We start from the raw sequence: 15,760 nt of genomic DNA on the forward strand, positions 1-15,760 counted from the left end.
GCAAATTGGCTTTTTGAATCTTCCTTTTCACTGATCAGATGTTTAATCAGACAAGCTTTTGGCTGAATTTATTTACTTTAAGTGGCTTAAAAGTGGTGGAATCCAAAGCGACAGAAAAAATAAATAAATTATTATTACAGTTGTGTGTTGTCTCAGTACAGCGTGTGCTTGCAATGTGCAGAAATGATGGTGATTATATAACTGAAACGGGGATGAGTGGTCACGACCCTGCTGCGTCTCTGCTGCAGTCTGTGGGAACGTGAGCCTCAGTCCTGTTACTGACAGCTGACCTGTTTACACACCTGGCTCTCCGAACACAGGGGTGAAGGAGACGCACACACACACACACACACACATGCACACACACATTAATATACACTCGAGTTATTTGGCTTTGACCACAAACTCACAATGAGTTTTATTCCATCTGAAGCTACGCTTAATGTGTCCAACTGTATTAAGTTAGTGATGCTGGGAAACATAAACAGTGGATTTGGGGATTTGGGGGGTTGGAAATAGGATATATTTTTAATCCTTAATGGTGTTCTCCATAAACGGGACATAAAGCTTTAATGCCTTTATTGATGTTATGTAATGACACAGTCCACGTGACAGATGGCTGAAGGAATTGGATTAAAAAACCCAGAGGGGTGTTAAGAGATGACGCGACCAACAACAAAAACGACAAATGTTTAAAAGGGACGGACAAAACGAGCAGACAGCGTGGTGAAGGTGACAAGAGAGAAGACGTGCTGGCTGCAGCTTTTATTAGTTGGTTTTTAATAAGGGAGAGACAGTGCAGATGGTGATGAAGTCAATACAGATGAGAAGGTGACGACGTGAAGAAAAGAAAAACAAAGGTGAGAGCAGTGGAAGGGCCGGGTGGGCCGTGCTTGAACGGAACAACAGAGAAGGGGGGGGGGGCACGCCGAGAGCAAACACACCAGACAAAAGGAGAAAGTGGCATTTGTGCGTTTGATTTGATTCAATCTCCATCCTCATTGACCACCCGACCTGTTTGCACTGCACCTTCTCTGAGCTTGGCTCTCTGTATCTCTGTCTCCAAGTCATCCCTGAGCTCCTCGTTGGCTCTAATGCCGTCTTCCAGCTGCTGCCTGAGGAGCTGCACCGCCGTCAGCTCCAGCTGCAACGCGTGAAGACGCCGGGCACTGCAAAGCACGGCGCGGCGTTAAAAGCACAAACTTGAACGCAGCGCAAATGTTTCGGGGTTTTTTTTCCTTCTACCTGTCCTGCTCCTTCACGGTCCTGACGATGTTGGAGTAGAGCTGCTGCTCGGCTCTGAGGGCTTTGTTCAGAGCGTCGTGCTCCTGCTGCAAGGCTACAAGGTTGGGGAAAGCCTGAGGAACGGGAATAAACTGTGTTACAGGTACAGCGCTCAGAATAATGTGTAAAATTTAAATAATTATGTAAAGCTTTACATCCTGCTGGCTGTCTCCGCCTATCATGGTCCTCTCCCGTTGAGGGAGCACCGGCAGTGATCGATCCAGGCCCGTGCCTGTCGGGTCGTGTGCACGGTCGGGGCGACTGTCGCCTTTCTGGCCAAGTCGCTGGTGGAGAACCTGCAGAATCAGAAACGCACCATTAGAGACCGCCGGGGAATTTATCCACTCGGGAATCACGTGATCTCCCGTTTTTTTCTGTTTGTCCACATGAACGCAAAGGAGCCGTACACTGATGATCTCCTCCTTGGTTGTGAGCGTGGCAGTCAGAGACTCAATGTTAGCCGCTTGTCCTTCGTTACGACCCTCCAGCTCAGACATGGCCGACTGGAGCTCGGCCAGGCCAATCTGGAGACGAAATGACGACAGCGATTGTAATAAATGGCGCTGGAATCAGTGAAGTCCAAATGCTTCAAACTCACTCACCTTCAGCTCATTTTCCCTTTTCAGCGCTTTGTTCAGAGCTTCCGTTTTCTGCGCCAACTCCCTCTTTAGGACCATGACGGTCTTCTTGGGGAGGGGGATGTTCTCCGTGTTGTCCTCGCTGTTCCTCCTGGAGAGTTCAGCTTCAGCACAGACGAGCACAAAAGTGAACGTGGGATTAATGTGTGCTCTCGCACCCGCAAATCTTCAAACTGGGTGGTTTCGACGTTACCGTGCTCACCTTCCCTCTCATCCAACCTCTCTTGCATAATCTGGACCGTCTGCCGGAGCTCCAAGACACGATCCGGCTCTGCCTTGAGCCTCATCTCTGCCAGAACTTGGTCTCGCTCCTGACCGCGCTGCAGCAGCTTCTGCAAAGAAATCCCCCCAAAAAAATAGCCACTGAGCGAGCGCCAACACAGCTCATCTCTTAAAATTCAAGACAGGCAAGTGAGCGATTTGGCCTCAGAAGAGGAAACGGCTTGTTGTTCTACGAGGTCGTTCTTATTTCCTCTTCCTGTCAGAGCGGCTCTTACAGCCGACCGACGGAAGCGGCGTCCCAGAGGATCTTACGTTGATGAGGCCGTCCTTTTCGGCGACCAGCGCTCGGAGCTCCGCGGTTTCTAAATAACCCTCCTGGGCCACCGCGGAGCTTTGCTTCTCGGCCGTGGTGAGCTGCTGTTGCCTGTCAGTCAGCTGTCGCCTCACTTCCTGGACCTCATGAGTGCGCTCAGACAGCATGCGGTTGTAGCGCTCGGCCGACTCCTGAGAAGACAAAAACGCCACAGTTAATGAGAATTAACAATGTTTGGACTCGAAATGTGAACTTTTTTTTTTTTTTAAATCATATTAATTACAGCAGCTACACCAGATTTTACTATTTTCAGGTCCACGAAATTTTGTGCCGAAAAATCCGACATGTGAATACACTGAGGAATATCGAGAGTGGATATGCCAACCTGTAATGAAAGGGAGAGTCGAGTTCATGACTGAGGACAACTGGAGTGAAACCAATGAAACTTTTTGCGAGCTATACTTTAAGAAAGGGCGAAGAAAGAGGACGATTTTATGCAAAAATGCACATTTAGGGGCACATACAGACCAGTAGTTAATAAACTTAAGAAATAAAAATACTTTTGAAAAGCTGCGAGCAAGCACAAATCTGACTTTAACCAACATTCTGGTAAAAACTGGGTAACAGGCCGTCATTACATAAGATGTGAACTACCAATTCATTCTTTCAGAAAAGATGGAGAAAATAATCATTTGTCTACTGGAGTCAGTCAAATTACAGTTCTTTGCCCGGAGGAAGCAATCCGTGACGAGCAGCACACCGCATTATAAGAGTGACACACAGATCAGTATCAAAACAGCCGAGTGGTCTGAAGTGCTAAATATTAAACTTTACATATCTGTCCATGCATAAGTCATTGTCTTTGTCATAAATATGGCTATTAAGTTTGTTCATTTATTTCTTAACTATAATGTATGTGTGTCATTTCCATTTACTGATTTTTCTCAGTGAAGCCAAACGTCTGCATCACGAAACGCCGACCTTGAGAAGTTGGTCTTTGCTGCCGATGGTCGCCAGCAGCCCTTCCACGGCGCTCTCGTTGTCGGCGACCAGCCTCTCTCTGGCCTTGACGGCCTCGGCCAACATGGCCTCCGTGACCTTCAACCTCTGGCCCATCTGTTCTGCGAGGTCGCGCGTGTGAGTCTGCGACTGGCTGAGCAGTGAAGCGGCCATCTCCTAACGAGGCGTGACCGAGAGCAGAGAGGTGTAAGGCAGACTGGTGGAAAACCATGGGGGGGGGGGGGATATGGGTCAAAGCACAGCAGAGGATTGATAATCAAGTCACCTCCGTGTCCTTCGTCTTCCCCTCCAGCGAGAGCTGCAGCTGACCGATGATGGCGTCCTTCTCCCTCAGCGATCGGTTCAGGTTGTCTTCCACGTCTTGCTTGGCTCTCTGCAGGTTCTTCAGGGTGTTGGCGAGATGCTGCAGCTCTGCGTCCTTTTCCTTGATCACGCCGTTACAACTCTGCGAGGTGGAGCGATGCGCACGCGTCAAACGATAAACTCAGACGACTCGAAGGAGTCCAAATAGCCTCGCTTCACTCACATTGATGGTTTCCTCGTGATGGGAGAGCAAGTTATTGAGCCTGTCCAGGTCTCTTTCCCGTTCCCTTAGCGAGAGCTGCAGCTCGTGAATCTCGTTGTCCTTTTCTTCCACGGCAGCGAATTTCTCATCCAGCGCTTGCTGCGAGAGAGCAAACACAAGAACGTCCCTTTCAAGATCAGAGACGCAACGGCGGAAACATTAGGCAGAGGCGATACCCACATCCAAGGCCTTCTCTTTCTCTTTCAACCTCTGCCGCAGTTTGGAAATCATGCCGTCGTTACTGCCCGGACTCCTGCTTTGCTCAAAGTCTCTGACCATGTTGATATACTCCTGTTAAAAACAAAAAGGCACGGCCATTTTAAGACTGTCATCGTAATAACGCAAATTCTTTGTTGTTGTTTTACTGAAATAATAATAAAGCGATATGCGTCTGCACATGTTGAATGTTGGCGAGTCACCTGGAGCTGCTGCTCTTTATCAGCCAGGGTGGACGCGAGTCGCTGGACGGTCACTTCGTGAGCCTGGAGTTTCCTCTTGGTTTGGTCCAGCAGCTCCTGGTACTGATGCTCCAGAGCACTCTCCCTCTCCCCAATCTCCCCGCCCAGCTTCTTCAGCTGATTGTTCAGGTCCTGGAGATGAGAGAAGAAAAAAAAAAGGAGGTTCAAAACAATATTGGATTTCAGTGGGACCATTCAGTCCTGGAAGCCACCTTACGTTAAGTGCTTTGTCGCCTTTCTTCTTCTGCTGTTGCAGGTCCTCCAGCTCCACCTCCAGCTGGTCCTTCGCCTGCTGCAGGTCCATGAGCTCCTGCTCCTTCCTGTCCAGGGCGCGCTGCAGCTTTTGCGCTTCGAGCACTTTTGTGTGGTGTTCCCCCTGCAGTTGGGCCAACTCCGTTTGCTTTTCCATGAGTAGGTTTTGATGTTCTTCTACTCCCTGAAGGAGAACGCACATAGTGAGTAAAATGAACATGCGTGTTCTGTTGTCGTATAGAAAGTAACACTATTGAGTGCAAATTCTGCATGAAAGGTACAAACAACAACATGCCTGGTATTTCTGCAGTTGAGCTTTGTGTGCTGCTTCTCTGGCTTTCGACAAAGCATCATCTCTGTCCTCGATCTCATGACACAACTCCAAAATCTGCGAAACAGAAAAAGGCAAGTTCGTATTAAATCCTTGCGGAAGAGTCATATTTCGAGCGCGAGGTGCTCGTCTTACCTCTTTCTCCTTCTCTCGGAGGACCTGAGTGAGTCCCTGGATTGTTTTGTCTCGCTTCAGAGCATTTTTCTTCTCGGAGTTCAGTTCATTTTCCTTCTCCTCCAACGTCCCCGACAGGGTCTAATAATACACGGTAGGCAGAGACCAAAAAATTAGCCATTAATCCAATTTGCAAGTAGCCGGTGGAGCCGAGTGTCGAGTGAACGTACCTTGTTCTGATTCTGGGAATCCTCCAGTGTTTTCGTCAGGTTCTCATTGGTACCCTTTGTCTGCTTAAGCTCTTCGGAGAGACGTTTATTGACCGACTCCAATCGATTGATGTCACTCTGTTCAGCAAAAAAAAAAAAACCAAAACAAAACAGGAAAGCAAAAACCCATTAATACTGGAAGGTATGTTTAGAAACAAAGCTGCAGTCTGTCACTTCACATTAACTTTGCTGCAGTGCTTTTAGCCAATAAGGGATTACTGCAGTAAACTACCTCCACTCTGACCGGAGTGTATTCGTCATCAAATTCCTCTGTAAGATCATGCAGGGACTTCCAATCCACCCCTCTCGGCCGACGCTTGGCTCGGGTGTGAGGGGGAATGCCGTTTAACCTCTTCAGGACCGGGATCTGACTGCCAGCCGGGGCGCACACCGGCTGCTTGGAGATGCAGCGCAGAAGCTGGATCAGGTCAGAGATCACGGAGGGCTGAGTCGAGGAGCTTTGCAGCAGCGCTCTGGCTTGGACCTTTTTCCCGGGGTCATGAGGGACAGAGTGTCTGGCGGCGAGCGCCTTGGCCTCTCTGGGTATTCGTTTTGCCGGGGGGTCTGCAGCGCCGTCTGGGGCAAAGTCTCGGTTCAGCGACTGCAAGGACGTGGAGCGGCCTTTAAATCCCAGCCGGGGAAACGTGCCCTGACGTTGGACCAGGTCGAGGTACATGCTCTGTGAACGGTGTCGTGTGCCCCGGAGTCCAGAATTCCTGGCGAACCCGTCCGGCCCGGCACCTGATCCGAGCCTGCTGCCCTTCATGCTTGAGCGCCCGGAAGACGGCCCTTGGCCGACAATTCTATCCAGGCTCACGCACCTTCTCATGCGACCACTTCCGCCTTCCTTGAACCCTGGCCCTTCGTGGGCCCGGTGAGGCACCGACGCGTCGTCGAGACTCTCCACCCTGGAGGACCTGAAGGGGGTCTTGGAACACGATGGGTCCCTGCCGCTGCGTCCGGGGTTGTTTTTGTTGTAGACGTGGACGATGCACTGGATCAGGTGTTCCTTCTCCGCCTGCAGTTTCTGGATCTGACCGACGTGGTCGTCCTGCAGTTGGCCGATGTTGAGGTCGCACTGCACCACCTTCTCCAGCTGGAACACGCACTTTCCACACAGGAACTCCCCGCCGCCATCCCGGATCACCTCCCGGCCGAGCACGTGGGACAGGATGACCTGGAGCCTCCTCCTCGCCGACGCGCTGAAGATCCAGCGACACTGGCTCCCCGCCAGACGGACGCCACATATTCGACACGGGTCCCTCATCGTGCCTTAAGATCGGCCGCTCAACTTACTTAAAGCCAGTCCCCAAAAAAAAAAAAACCTCTCGCTGACGCAACCAACTGTCCCGAGGACCAAATGGCATGCCAGTCATAGAGTAGCCATCCATCATTTTCCTCTCACTGCGACCGCGAGTGAAGCAGAGAGGAAAATGACCGAGTGCAAAGCACTATAAGCCCTAAGCCTTTGATAATCCCTGCTCCCGCCTCTATTCCACTCTCCCCGCGCATTCAATCAGATCAAATCCTCTCGGACTCCCGCAACGATCTGCGTTACCGCCGTTATTCTAAACCGTCTCCAGAAAACCTCGCCATGGATGCCCTGAATGAGACCTCAGGTATAGGTTGGACACATGCAGGTATCTCTCTCTCAGAAGTGCTGGTTTGTGGTTGGTGGGGTTGCTCAAGAGAACGCAATCTAGTTGCATTCTGCCTGCCAGTGGAACTAAGAAACCTGCTGTGAGATTAAAGGAGGTGTTTTCGAAAACCGTTCCAGTCGTAGATACATTTCACCACACCTTCATTCTGCACGGGCGTCATCCCATCGAGCATCGTTTCTAAAAGTCTTCAGAGCAGATGCACAATCAACCACGCCAGCAGACCAAACCACTTTCTCACTTAATAAAGGACGATGCCCATAAATAACTCTTAAAGGGAAGCCAGACGGCGAAGTAATCCAGTCTTAACTCCGTGACCTACGTGCAGACGCGAAGAGCCGATGGAGAACCGTGAACACAAGCCAACTAACAGCTTTCTAATTCCAATGTCAACACTGCGGCACTTTTACTCTCAGCTCTTATAATGCTGTGATGACTACCAAAGTGAAAACCAAAAAATAAATAAATCTACAAGCTCCATTAAATATTCAACAGAACTTTATGAAACACATGAGATCAAAAACCCCACTCGCAAATAATGATGTATAATAAACCTACAACATGCAAAAACTTAGTATTACCACAACAAAGCCCATGCGCTACAATCGGCTCAGTGGAAAATAGAAGGTCCCCGGGAGGCTAGCGGAGGACAAAAGGTGTGTCATAAAACATGTCCACATACATTTCCTGAGGGTCTCCGGACACCACGTCGACAATCCTCTGAAGTCAAGAGCACGACGCACCTGCTGTGTGTGTCACAGCAGAGAACACGGTGTGCCACAGCACACAGCGCTTCCCCGCCTGCATTCTGAATGCCCCAATACATTAATTGTGTCGCGATATGAATTTATTTCTTTGTTTATTTGAGCAGTAAACATTCTGCTCAAAAGGAGCGGGGCTGGAGCAAAGAAGCTTTTGAGCGCCCGCCCCCCCCCAAAACTCAGAGCAACAAAAAGTACATTCCACACTAGTATAAGAAAGAACAAAACATCAACAAAAAAGAACCTCCTCAACACGGACCAAACTTACAACACACACACTCACACACATATATACGTTGATACAACTTCTCCCCCTCATGCATTTCTTCCTTCTCTGTATATTTCAAACGTCTTTTGTTTGCATTTATATTTGAACAGGTTGATGTTCGGGCATCGTTTCAACTCCCATCTCCAATTTGTTCCACAATTGTACACCATGAACTGTCGGGCTAAAACTTTTCAGGGTTGTGTTTATGTTTCGGAGTCCTAAAGTTTCATTCGTCACGTATTTCATAACGGCCAGTACGATCTGGGAACCCTCTTTGTATTTGTCTTGGTAACAATCTGTAACTTGCTTTATAGAACATCTGTACTGCTTAGGAACTCAACAATGTCACCAAACGTCATGATTTTTTGAGTTTGTGTGGTCCCAGAAACCCAACTTTATGAATCAGCTTGTAGACAGACATTAAAACGTCTCTTGGTTTGAAAAGGCGTGACTCAAAAGACCCATCGAAGCCAAAAAGTGCTCAATGAGCAGACATTTGACCGCAGGTTTGGACTCACCTGGCGATCTGGCTGTGGTTTGTCCTTTTCTCGATGGAGCTCATCCCTCAGTGCCTAGCACACAAAAAAAAAAAAAGACATGTTTTAATGGTCATGTTTTAATTATTCAAGCTGTGAATGCATCTTTTCTGAACATTTCCATCTCCTACCTGAAGTTCCTGATCTCTCCGGGCGACGAGATCAGACAGCCGCTTGAGGCCGTCGGCGGCCGGCGGATCTCGGCCGCTCTGCCGAATCACAGCTTCCTGCTCTTTTAGAGAGATTCTCAGCTGCTCGATGATGCTGGGAGAAATATAAGAATACATGAAAGGCTTAGGGTTCATTTGCAGAAGAAGAAGAAAAAAAGATGGGATATGTCGTATGTACACGTGCTCTTTTGTTCCTCACTTGTCTTTCTCCTGCAGAGCCTGCTGCAGATGTGAGACGGGGCCGGGGACGGGGACGGGGACGGGGGCGGGGGCGGGGACGGAGGTGAAGGTGCTCGATGGATTTAGGGCTTGGAGTCGTTTCTCCATGTCAATATTTCGGAGCTTCTCCTGCTCCGCAATAGCTGCCATCTTCTCGACCTCTTCTTCTGCTGTTCGCAGACACTGAAAGAAACGATGACACCGATTTCTTTCTTTCTTTCTTTTTTAAAAGTTGATTGATTGATTCTATCCGCTCCTGTCACTAAATTGCGTTTCGGACTCACCTGTTCGAGGTCGGCGATCCTCTTGCCGAACGCCTCTCTGAGCGAGTCCATCTCCTTCTGCGCTTGCTCCCGTACGCGTTGCGGTTCTCCCGACTCTCGACCGGCCAAACTCTCCAACGCTTTGCTTGAGAGCCAGAAAAGACGAGGACCTATGAGGACGGGCCGGGATGTTTGACTTCGACCGACACCGAGGTGCGGGACAATACGTACGACGCAGAAACGAGCAGCTCCTGTTTCTCTGCCAGCTCCCTCTTCATGGACTCCAGCTCCACCTTCAACTCAATGTTCTGCCAAGACAGAATACTCGAGTAAAAATGACCATCTTAAAAGAGGAAAAGTTCTGAGAGGTTGTTCTGGCAGCTGCATAAGTAATCGGGCCATGCTAATTGATTTCAAGGTTTATAATGGGTGTACAATGAAGATAATGTTCTTGAAGCTGTTTTTTTTTAACTATACTGGAAAAAGCACACAAGAAGACAAAGAGATTCCAATGTGATTACAGCTCACTCCAAAAAAAGCTGAAATGATGAAAAGACGTAACTGTTCTGCAGTCATAAATGTGGGATTTTTGTTAATAAAATCCAGCTGTTACTTTAGTTCCGATCGACTTAAGTCCCGTTAAAGCGCCGCTTCACATAAGACTGGGCGGTAAAATGAATGCACGACAAACAAATAAAGAATTAAAAAAATAAACAGAATACCGTTTTAAACACATCCTCGGTGGAGTCGTCGCATTTCTGCTGCATGCGCTCTTCCATGAAGTAAATGCGCAGCTTCAGGTTGAAGTTCTCTTTCTTCAGAGCTGTGATTTGCTGGAGGCGAAGGTGACAAAACATATATTGGCTTAAAAGGAAAATAGAGCAATAACTTTTTTCTTTTTCAAAAGGGACACACATTAAAAATAAGACTGAGAAACATTTGTGGGTCGAAGAATAATGTGAGGACACTGGAGCTGTGTGGAAAAGCTGGACGACATGCTTACATGGCAGAAAGGGGACGTGTGTGTGGTCATTGTAAGAATGAAGGAAGGGCCTCGTTTTGTGTGTGTGTGTGTGTGTGTGTGTGTGTGTGTGTGTGTGTGTGTGTGTGTGTGTGTGTGTGTGTGTGTGTGTGTGTGTGTGTGTGTGTGTGTGTGTGTGTGTGTGTGTGTCTGTCTGAGTGGCCCATGTGTGTGAAGTAGACTGTGCATCATTGTGCTCCAGGCTCAGAGCAGCATACATCTGGTAATGGGGGGTTGGGTAGACTGTCAAAGGGACGAGGAGGACGAGGAGGAGGAGGAGGACGAGGAAGAAGAGGAGGAGGAGGAGGTGGTAAAAGCCTCGACCCCTCTGTAAACCTCTAATCATGCGGCCTGCCAGGCAGCACGCGCCCAAAATCTGAGCAAGCATTCCTCCCAAATAGTGAAATATAGGATCTGGCTCACCTCGATCCTCCTCCTCCTCCTCCTCCTCCTCCTCCTCCTCCTCCAACACACAATCTCCATCACTAAAACTTCCATAAAAGGTCCGTCTGGCTTGAATTTAGTGAAACTGCGGATCAGGTTTTAGAACTACTTTGTTGTGGTGGGATGAAGCCGGCAGCATACCTCACAACAACAGGCTCATTAGTTCAATGTATTAACCATGAAACCTCATTACTAAACAAATTACACAGGATATCATTGTGGATCATTAGTGCAAAATCACTCACGTTCTCATAGTCCTTCATGGTGAGCGCTTTAGTTGGGGACATCTTGTCGGAGAAAGGTGGAGCTACAAAACAAGAGGTGAGCGCAGGAATTAAGATTTTTTTTTTTTTTTTTTACCATTTGCGACCGTTTCCATTATTCACTTCCACATCCATCCTCACTCTGTATATTTCAGAGAGATGAAGAGAAAGCGGTGGTGGTTTTTCACTGCGATGCCATCAGAGGTTAGAGCAGCTTTCGGGAGAGCTGCCCTGTTTAGACCAGTCGAAAGCAGCCCACGGCCGATCACGTAACACGAGTCAACAACACATTTCTCAACACCGACTCCTGATTCATGGCCGGCTGCAGCTCGACAGGGAAGGCCTCATCACCCTCAAACGTTGACTGTCGAGGCTGCTTGTTTATCCGCATTTCATTTCTCCATCGGTAGCCCTCAGCAGAAGTGTGGGGGGGGGGGGGCGATAAAGAGTCAATGCAGATCTTTGCAGCTAAAATTTAATCCCATTATTCCTGCCATCGCAAGATTTTTCCAACACCTGCTGCCTCGGTTGGAAACAAAACTTTAAAGTTGATCTGATGTCTAGAATTAAGGGGATTAGTCTGGATAATTCAGCAGGGAGCCTATTTTCTTTAAATCTGCGATCCAAACCGAGAAACCCAAACTAATTACGACTTAAAGGGCAACTTCGAGGAACTGAATATTATCTTTATTGAACTCGTTTCCAGTCATATCTAATGCAACGGTGTTTTGTTTTAGTATATGGCTGCTGCCACACAGAGTCATTGCATCTTACACGGTAACCTTGGCTGCTTTTTTTAACACTGGATGTCCTTTTCTGCAGCAATCGGGATTCAAACCGGTCACCCCAAGGCTCAAGGTGAAAACTAAACGCGATGCGTCACCGGGGACGGCCTGTGATTTCTATTCAAATAAAGAACAGACACAACTATTCAGGAGGAGACGCGATCGAATATATATATTTTTTTATGTCGATGAACAAAATAATGCAACAGTGATGCGTGAATTCGGATTTCCAGTTTTAACGCCTTGTAGGAGAGAAATACACGATTTATGCTATAGCGAAAGTCCAAGATTGATCAAAGTAATATCTTTTACAGCATATATTGTGTTTCATCATAAATAAATTGACTTTCAAATACTCTTTTAGAAGAAAGGTGGAAGTTTCCCAGCACAGCGAGAAGCTAAAAAAAAACGGTTAAAGACACAGATGGCATTTAATCAAGAGGTCTTATTTAACCTGTTTGGACTTGTAATAAATGCCTCAATGACACCTGGAGTAAGTAGTGAGGCTCAACACAACTTCAACAACTTTCACTTCTGACAAAATACTGGAGGTGTGGAAAATGAAATCAAACACTGCTTAGACATTCAACAAAATGCCATTAAAGCACTTAAAACTTTATGATCGCCACAATATTAAGAAGCAGCAGTCGACGTGTGCAAGTCGGGACAAAAAAAAACTGGAAGAGCAAGAAGACCTGCGACAAGAGCACACGATCGCCGCACGGGCAGGAGAAGCAAACGGCCTTGGCGTTTGCAAGAGGGGCTGGAGAAACGTTGATCTGACAGAAGTGGTTGTGCATCATTCCAGCGTGGAGAGGCGATGCCTCGAACAAGGTCGAAAACCCGGGTCGCCATTTGTAAATAGAAACCGGTTCTCACCGTGTTAATTAAAGGTTTAAGTAAGTAAAATGACTGCACAATATAGCACACATGGATCATTATCATGACGTCATGTCAGAAATTACACAAAAGCTCAAGTCATTCACAAAAACTGATTTAGTGATTTCAAAAAATGATTCAAAAACTCAAAACTGCTCCTGTGATTCAAAAAATGAAAAACATCTATGTGATATTACGCAGCCCAGAGGGTTTATAGAGAGAAAGAAGGGGCAGCGTTTAATGGAAATAAAGGCATTATTACATAAGTGTTTGCCTGTGGGTCGCTGAACACGCCATAGACACATGCATGCAACGAAAAAGGCATTCAAGTGCATGTGTGAAACCGCGAATGCAAATATTATGAAACCTGTCATTGGAAGTAAAAACAAGGTCAATGTCGACATCCAACCTCCGGCTGCACCCACAAATACAACAAACAATCAAAGTCGATGCACAAATATGTGGTTTTTTTAGTCTGAGTTGCGTGTGTAAAAACAGCAAAAAAGCATAAAATCAAGTAGAAAAGGCTTTCAAGCTGGCTACAAGGAGCTGGCTGGGGTTACATTAGGTAATATAAATATAATTTAAAAGTGCATTGAAATATTGTTCATTTTGAGCAGGTTTTCACGCTCGGGGTTCTACTTTTACTTCCGGAAATCTGCAAAAAAATTGACATTTGTACATGCGAGCCTTCACCCCTGCAGATTTCAGTGCTTTTTAAAGAATCCAAAAAATATTATGTAGATGATTTCGGTTTCGCTGGACTAATTAAATGGCGTCTGCTCGGGTGTCTCTGTGAATTTGTCCACACGATTGACGGGAAGACGCAGATGCTGACCTCCATCTCTAAACTAGCATGTTTACAGGCTTGCGGGTTTGAGGGGATATTGTTGGCACACAACAAGAACACGGCGCAAGAAATAACCCTCATTCTCATCATCCAGCCTCTATTGCATCTTCGGAGACCGAATTGTGGGACGTCACAGCTACGATTCAGCGGCGGTATTAATTAATACACACGGGAGTCACACACACACGCACACCTGAGCGAGGTAAAAGAACAAAAGGGAGAAGAAATTAAAGACTTACTGTACCTGTCATGGTGTCGGTGGAAAAGTCTCCAGCATTTATAGAGTCCGGCAGCCTGCAGCTGAGGACACAAACATTTGTCAGTCATTGACAATAGCCACGTTCAGAATTTGATCAACAAACTTATTCGATTTCTCTAGAAACACTCAAGAGGGACTGGCGGCTCTGCTATCTGAGCGCGGAGGGGACACGCGACCACTGAGTGGCTGGGTATTAAAAAAAAAAAAAAACACAGATTCATAGCGTACAAGCATTACTCACGCTGGCCAGTTCCATTGAGCCCTAAGGACACTCCATAAATAGCTTAAGAATGACTCGCTGCTTCATTTACATCCACTCTGGCAGCCTCCTTTCAGCATGTGTGTGCGCGTGTGTGTGTGTGTGTGTGTGTGTGTGTGTGTGTGTGTGTGTGTGTGTGTGTGTGTGTGTGTGTGTGTGTGTGTGTGTGTGTGTGTGTGTGTGTGTGTGACCATGTGCCAGTGGCAGCCTCGCTCGTCTTTGGCCGAGACAGACAAGAGGAGGGGAAGACAGAGACACCAGTGGACGGAGAAGGCTTGCACCGGCAGACAAATGGGAGCACTGTGGCGGCCCAGTGTCGTCACCCACAACACACGGCACAGCCCCCCCCCCCCCCCCCAAAAAAAACAGCGGCGGCACACATCTGGATCGCAACTGCACATGTAGCGATCCTGTTCATTAAAGCACCGTTTCTGTAGACGGACCCGCGAGGGGAAATAACATCGAGAAACCAAAATAATAATAATAAAAAAAGAAACAAAACAAGAACTGTGTGGCTCAAGCTCATGTTCCTCCACCCTGACCCTTTGAGTCTAATAATACTCAGTTCAGCGTTGAATAACTTCCTCTCGTATCTCTCCTGTCGTTAAAAACACCGCGTCGCTCTTTCTCTGGTACATTTCTCAGCACCAACGAACAGAATCGGCGTGAAACTGGACAGAAATTCCAATTTAATTGACGGACCTTGTTTATATTATGTTATAGAGAAAATATTGACCCAATTAAAAAAAATAAAGAAAAAGAAAAAAGAAGAGTTGTACAGTGACAGTTAAATAACACCTGAATTGTATGTGTCCTACTGCATCGAATGAAGGATTTTCAAAAACAGAAATGGAACGTTTTGACCTTGAAACAAAGCAGAGGCATCAGATTAACAGTATTTTTTCATTTTCACAGGTCCCTGGATCTCCGGGACTTTTGAATATCCAAGCAAAAATGTATTTATAGCCGTCACAGTATCAGTGTCAGACCATAATGACACTGCTTTTTCCTCATCTTTGTTTGACTTTGACACACAAACACACAGCTGCAGCCTTCCAGTTTGTCTCCATGGCAACAGATGCTGATCTCCTGTGACCTCCTGACATTTTTTTCGCGATTTATTCGAAAATGATTAACCATCAACATCCCCAAATCTAATCGATTTGTTCTTGGATGACGACAAATCGTCCCTCAAGATTCTATGCAGTTCAGGTTGATACGTTTTTTGTGAAAAGTTGGTCAAATGCATGCATACAAACCAAAAAAATAAATCCACGTAGACAAATGCATAACCTGCCGCCCAACTTTCATTAGCGAAGGAAATAGCACACGACACCCAAGTGAAGGAAACGAGATTCAAGGCCCAAAAACCCTCAATTCTCTGCAGCCTGAATTTTACCACGATAAATCAAAGCAGATGCAAATCAGCTTTTTTGCCTGTGACCATAAAAAAAAAACCATATTTCAGCATTTAGAGTAGATCGGTGTGATCAAATAACGGCAGCAGTAAGTAGAAAACGTACAAACTGCTGGCATATATTGCATCACGGAGTTTTCACATGCTGAGCAACTCCTTCCTGTGTTAATGGGGCGGAAGCTGTCTGAAACAAGAACCTCTGATAAGATTTAAAAGCCCCCCCCCCCCCCCCACCCCCTAAT

At 47.0% G+C, this 15,760-nt stretch overlaps 1 protein-coding gene across 6 annotated transcripts in view; it reads right to left on the reverse strand.

Annotated features, from left to right (window-relative positions):
* The window catches only part of cdk5rap2 (CDK5 regulatory subunit associated protein 2), a 37,855-nt gene that overhangs the window by 20,423 nt on the left and 1,672 nt on the right, over positions 1–15,760 (reverse strand). For 5 of the 6 annotated variants that reach the window (XM_080510403.1, XM_080510405.1, XM_080510404.1 and 2 more), the window contains exons 2-25: positions 13,828–13,883; positions 11,052–11,113; positions 10,064–10,174; positions 9,573–9,649; positions 9,363–9,486; positions 9,059–9,261; positions 8,821–8,953; positions 8,672–8,725; positions 5,428–5,544; positions 5,219–5,338; positions 5,048–5,140; positions 4,718–4,936; positions 4,462–4,632; positions 4,223–4,333; positions 4,004–4,141; positions 3,743–3,922; positions 3,439–3,633; positions 2,457–2,648; positions 2,125–2,254; positions 1,887–2,026; positions 1,692–1,808; positions 1,440–1,580; positions 1,246–1,358; positions 1,030–1,169 (exon numbers count right to left, since the gene is read on the reverse strand). In XM_080510403.1, coding sequence (XP_080366529.1) covers positions 1,030–1,169; positions 1,246–1,358; positions 1,440–1,580; positions 1,692–1,808; positions 1,887–2,026; positions 2,125–2,254; positions 2,457–2,648; positions 3,439–3,633; positions 3,743–3,922; positions 4,004–4,141; positions 4,223–4,333; positions 4,462–4,632; positions 4,718–4,936; positions 5,048–5,140; positions 5,219–5,338; positions 5,428–5,544; positions 8,672–8,725; positions 8,821–8,953; positions 9,059–9,261; positions 9,363–9,486; positions 9,573–9,649; positions 10,064–10,174; positions 11,052–11,113; positions 13,828–13,883 — 3,137 coding nt within the window. Of the gene's footprint in view, positions 1–1,029; positions 1,170–1,245; positions 1,359–1,439; positions 1,581–1,691; positions 1,809–1,886; positions 2,027–2,124; positions 2,255–2,456; positions 2,649–3,438; positions 3,634–3,742; positions 3,923–4,003; positions 4,142–4,222; positions 4,334–4,461; positions 4,633–4,717; positions 4,937–5,043; positions 5,141–5,218; positions 5,339–5,427; positions 5,545–8,671; positions 8,726–8,820; positions 8,954–9,058; positions 9,262–9,362; positions 9,487–9,572; positions 9,650–10,063; positions 10,175–11,051; positions 11,114–13,827; positions 13,884–15,760 lie in introns of all 6 variants that reach the window. The other variant, XM_080510402.1, reaches the window with a different exon arrangement.

The sequence above is a fragment of the Blennius ocellaris genome (genome assembly GCF_963422515.1).
Source record: "Blennius ocellaris genome assembly, chromosome: 15".
Classification (NCBI taxonomy): domain Eukaryota; kingdom Metazoa; phylum Chordata; class Actinopteri; order Blenniiformes; family Blenniidae; genus Blennius; species Blennius ocellaris.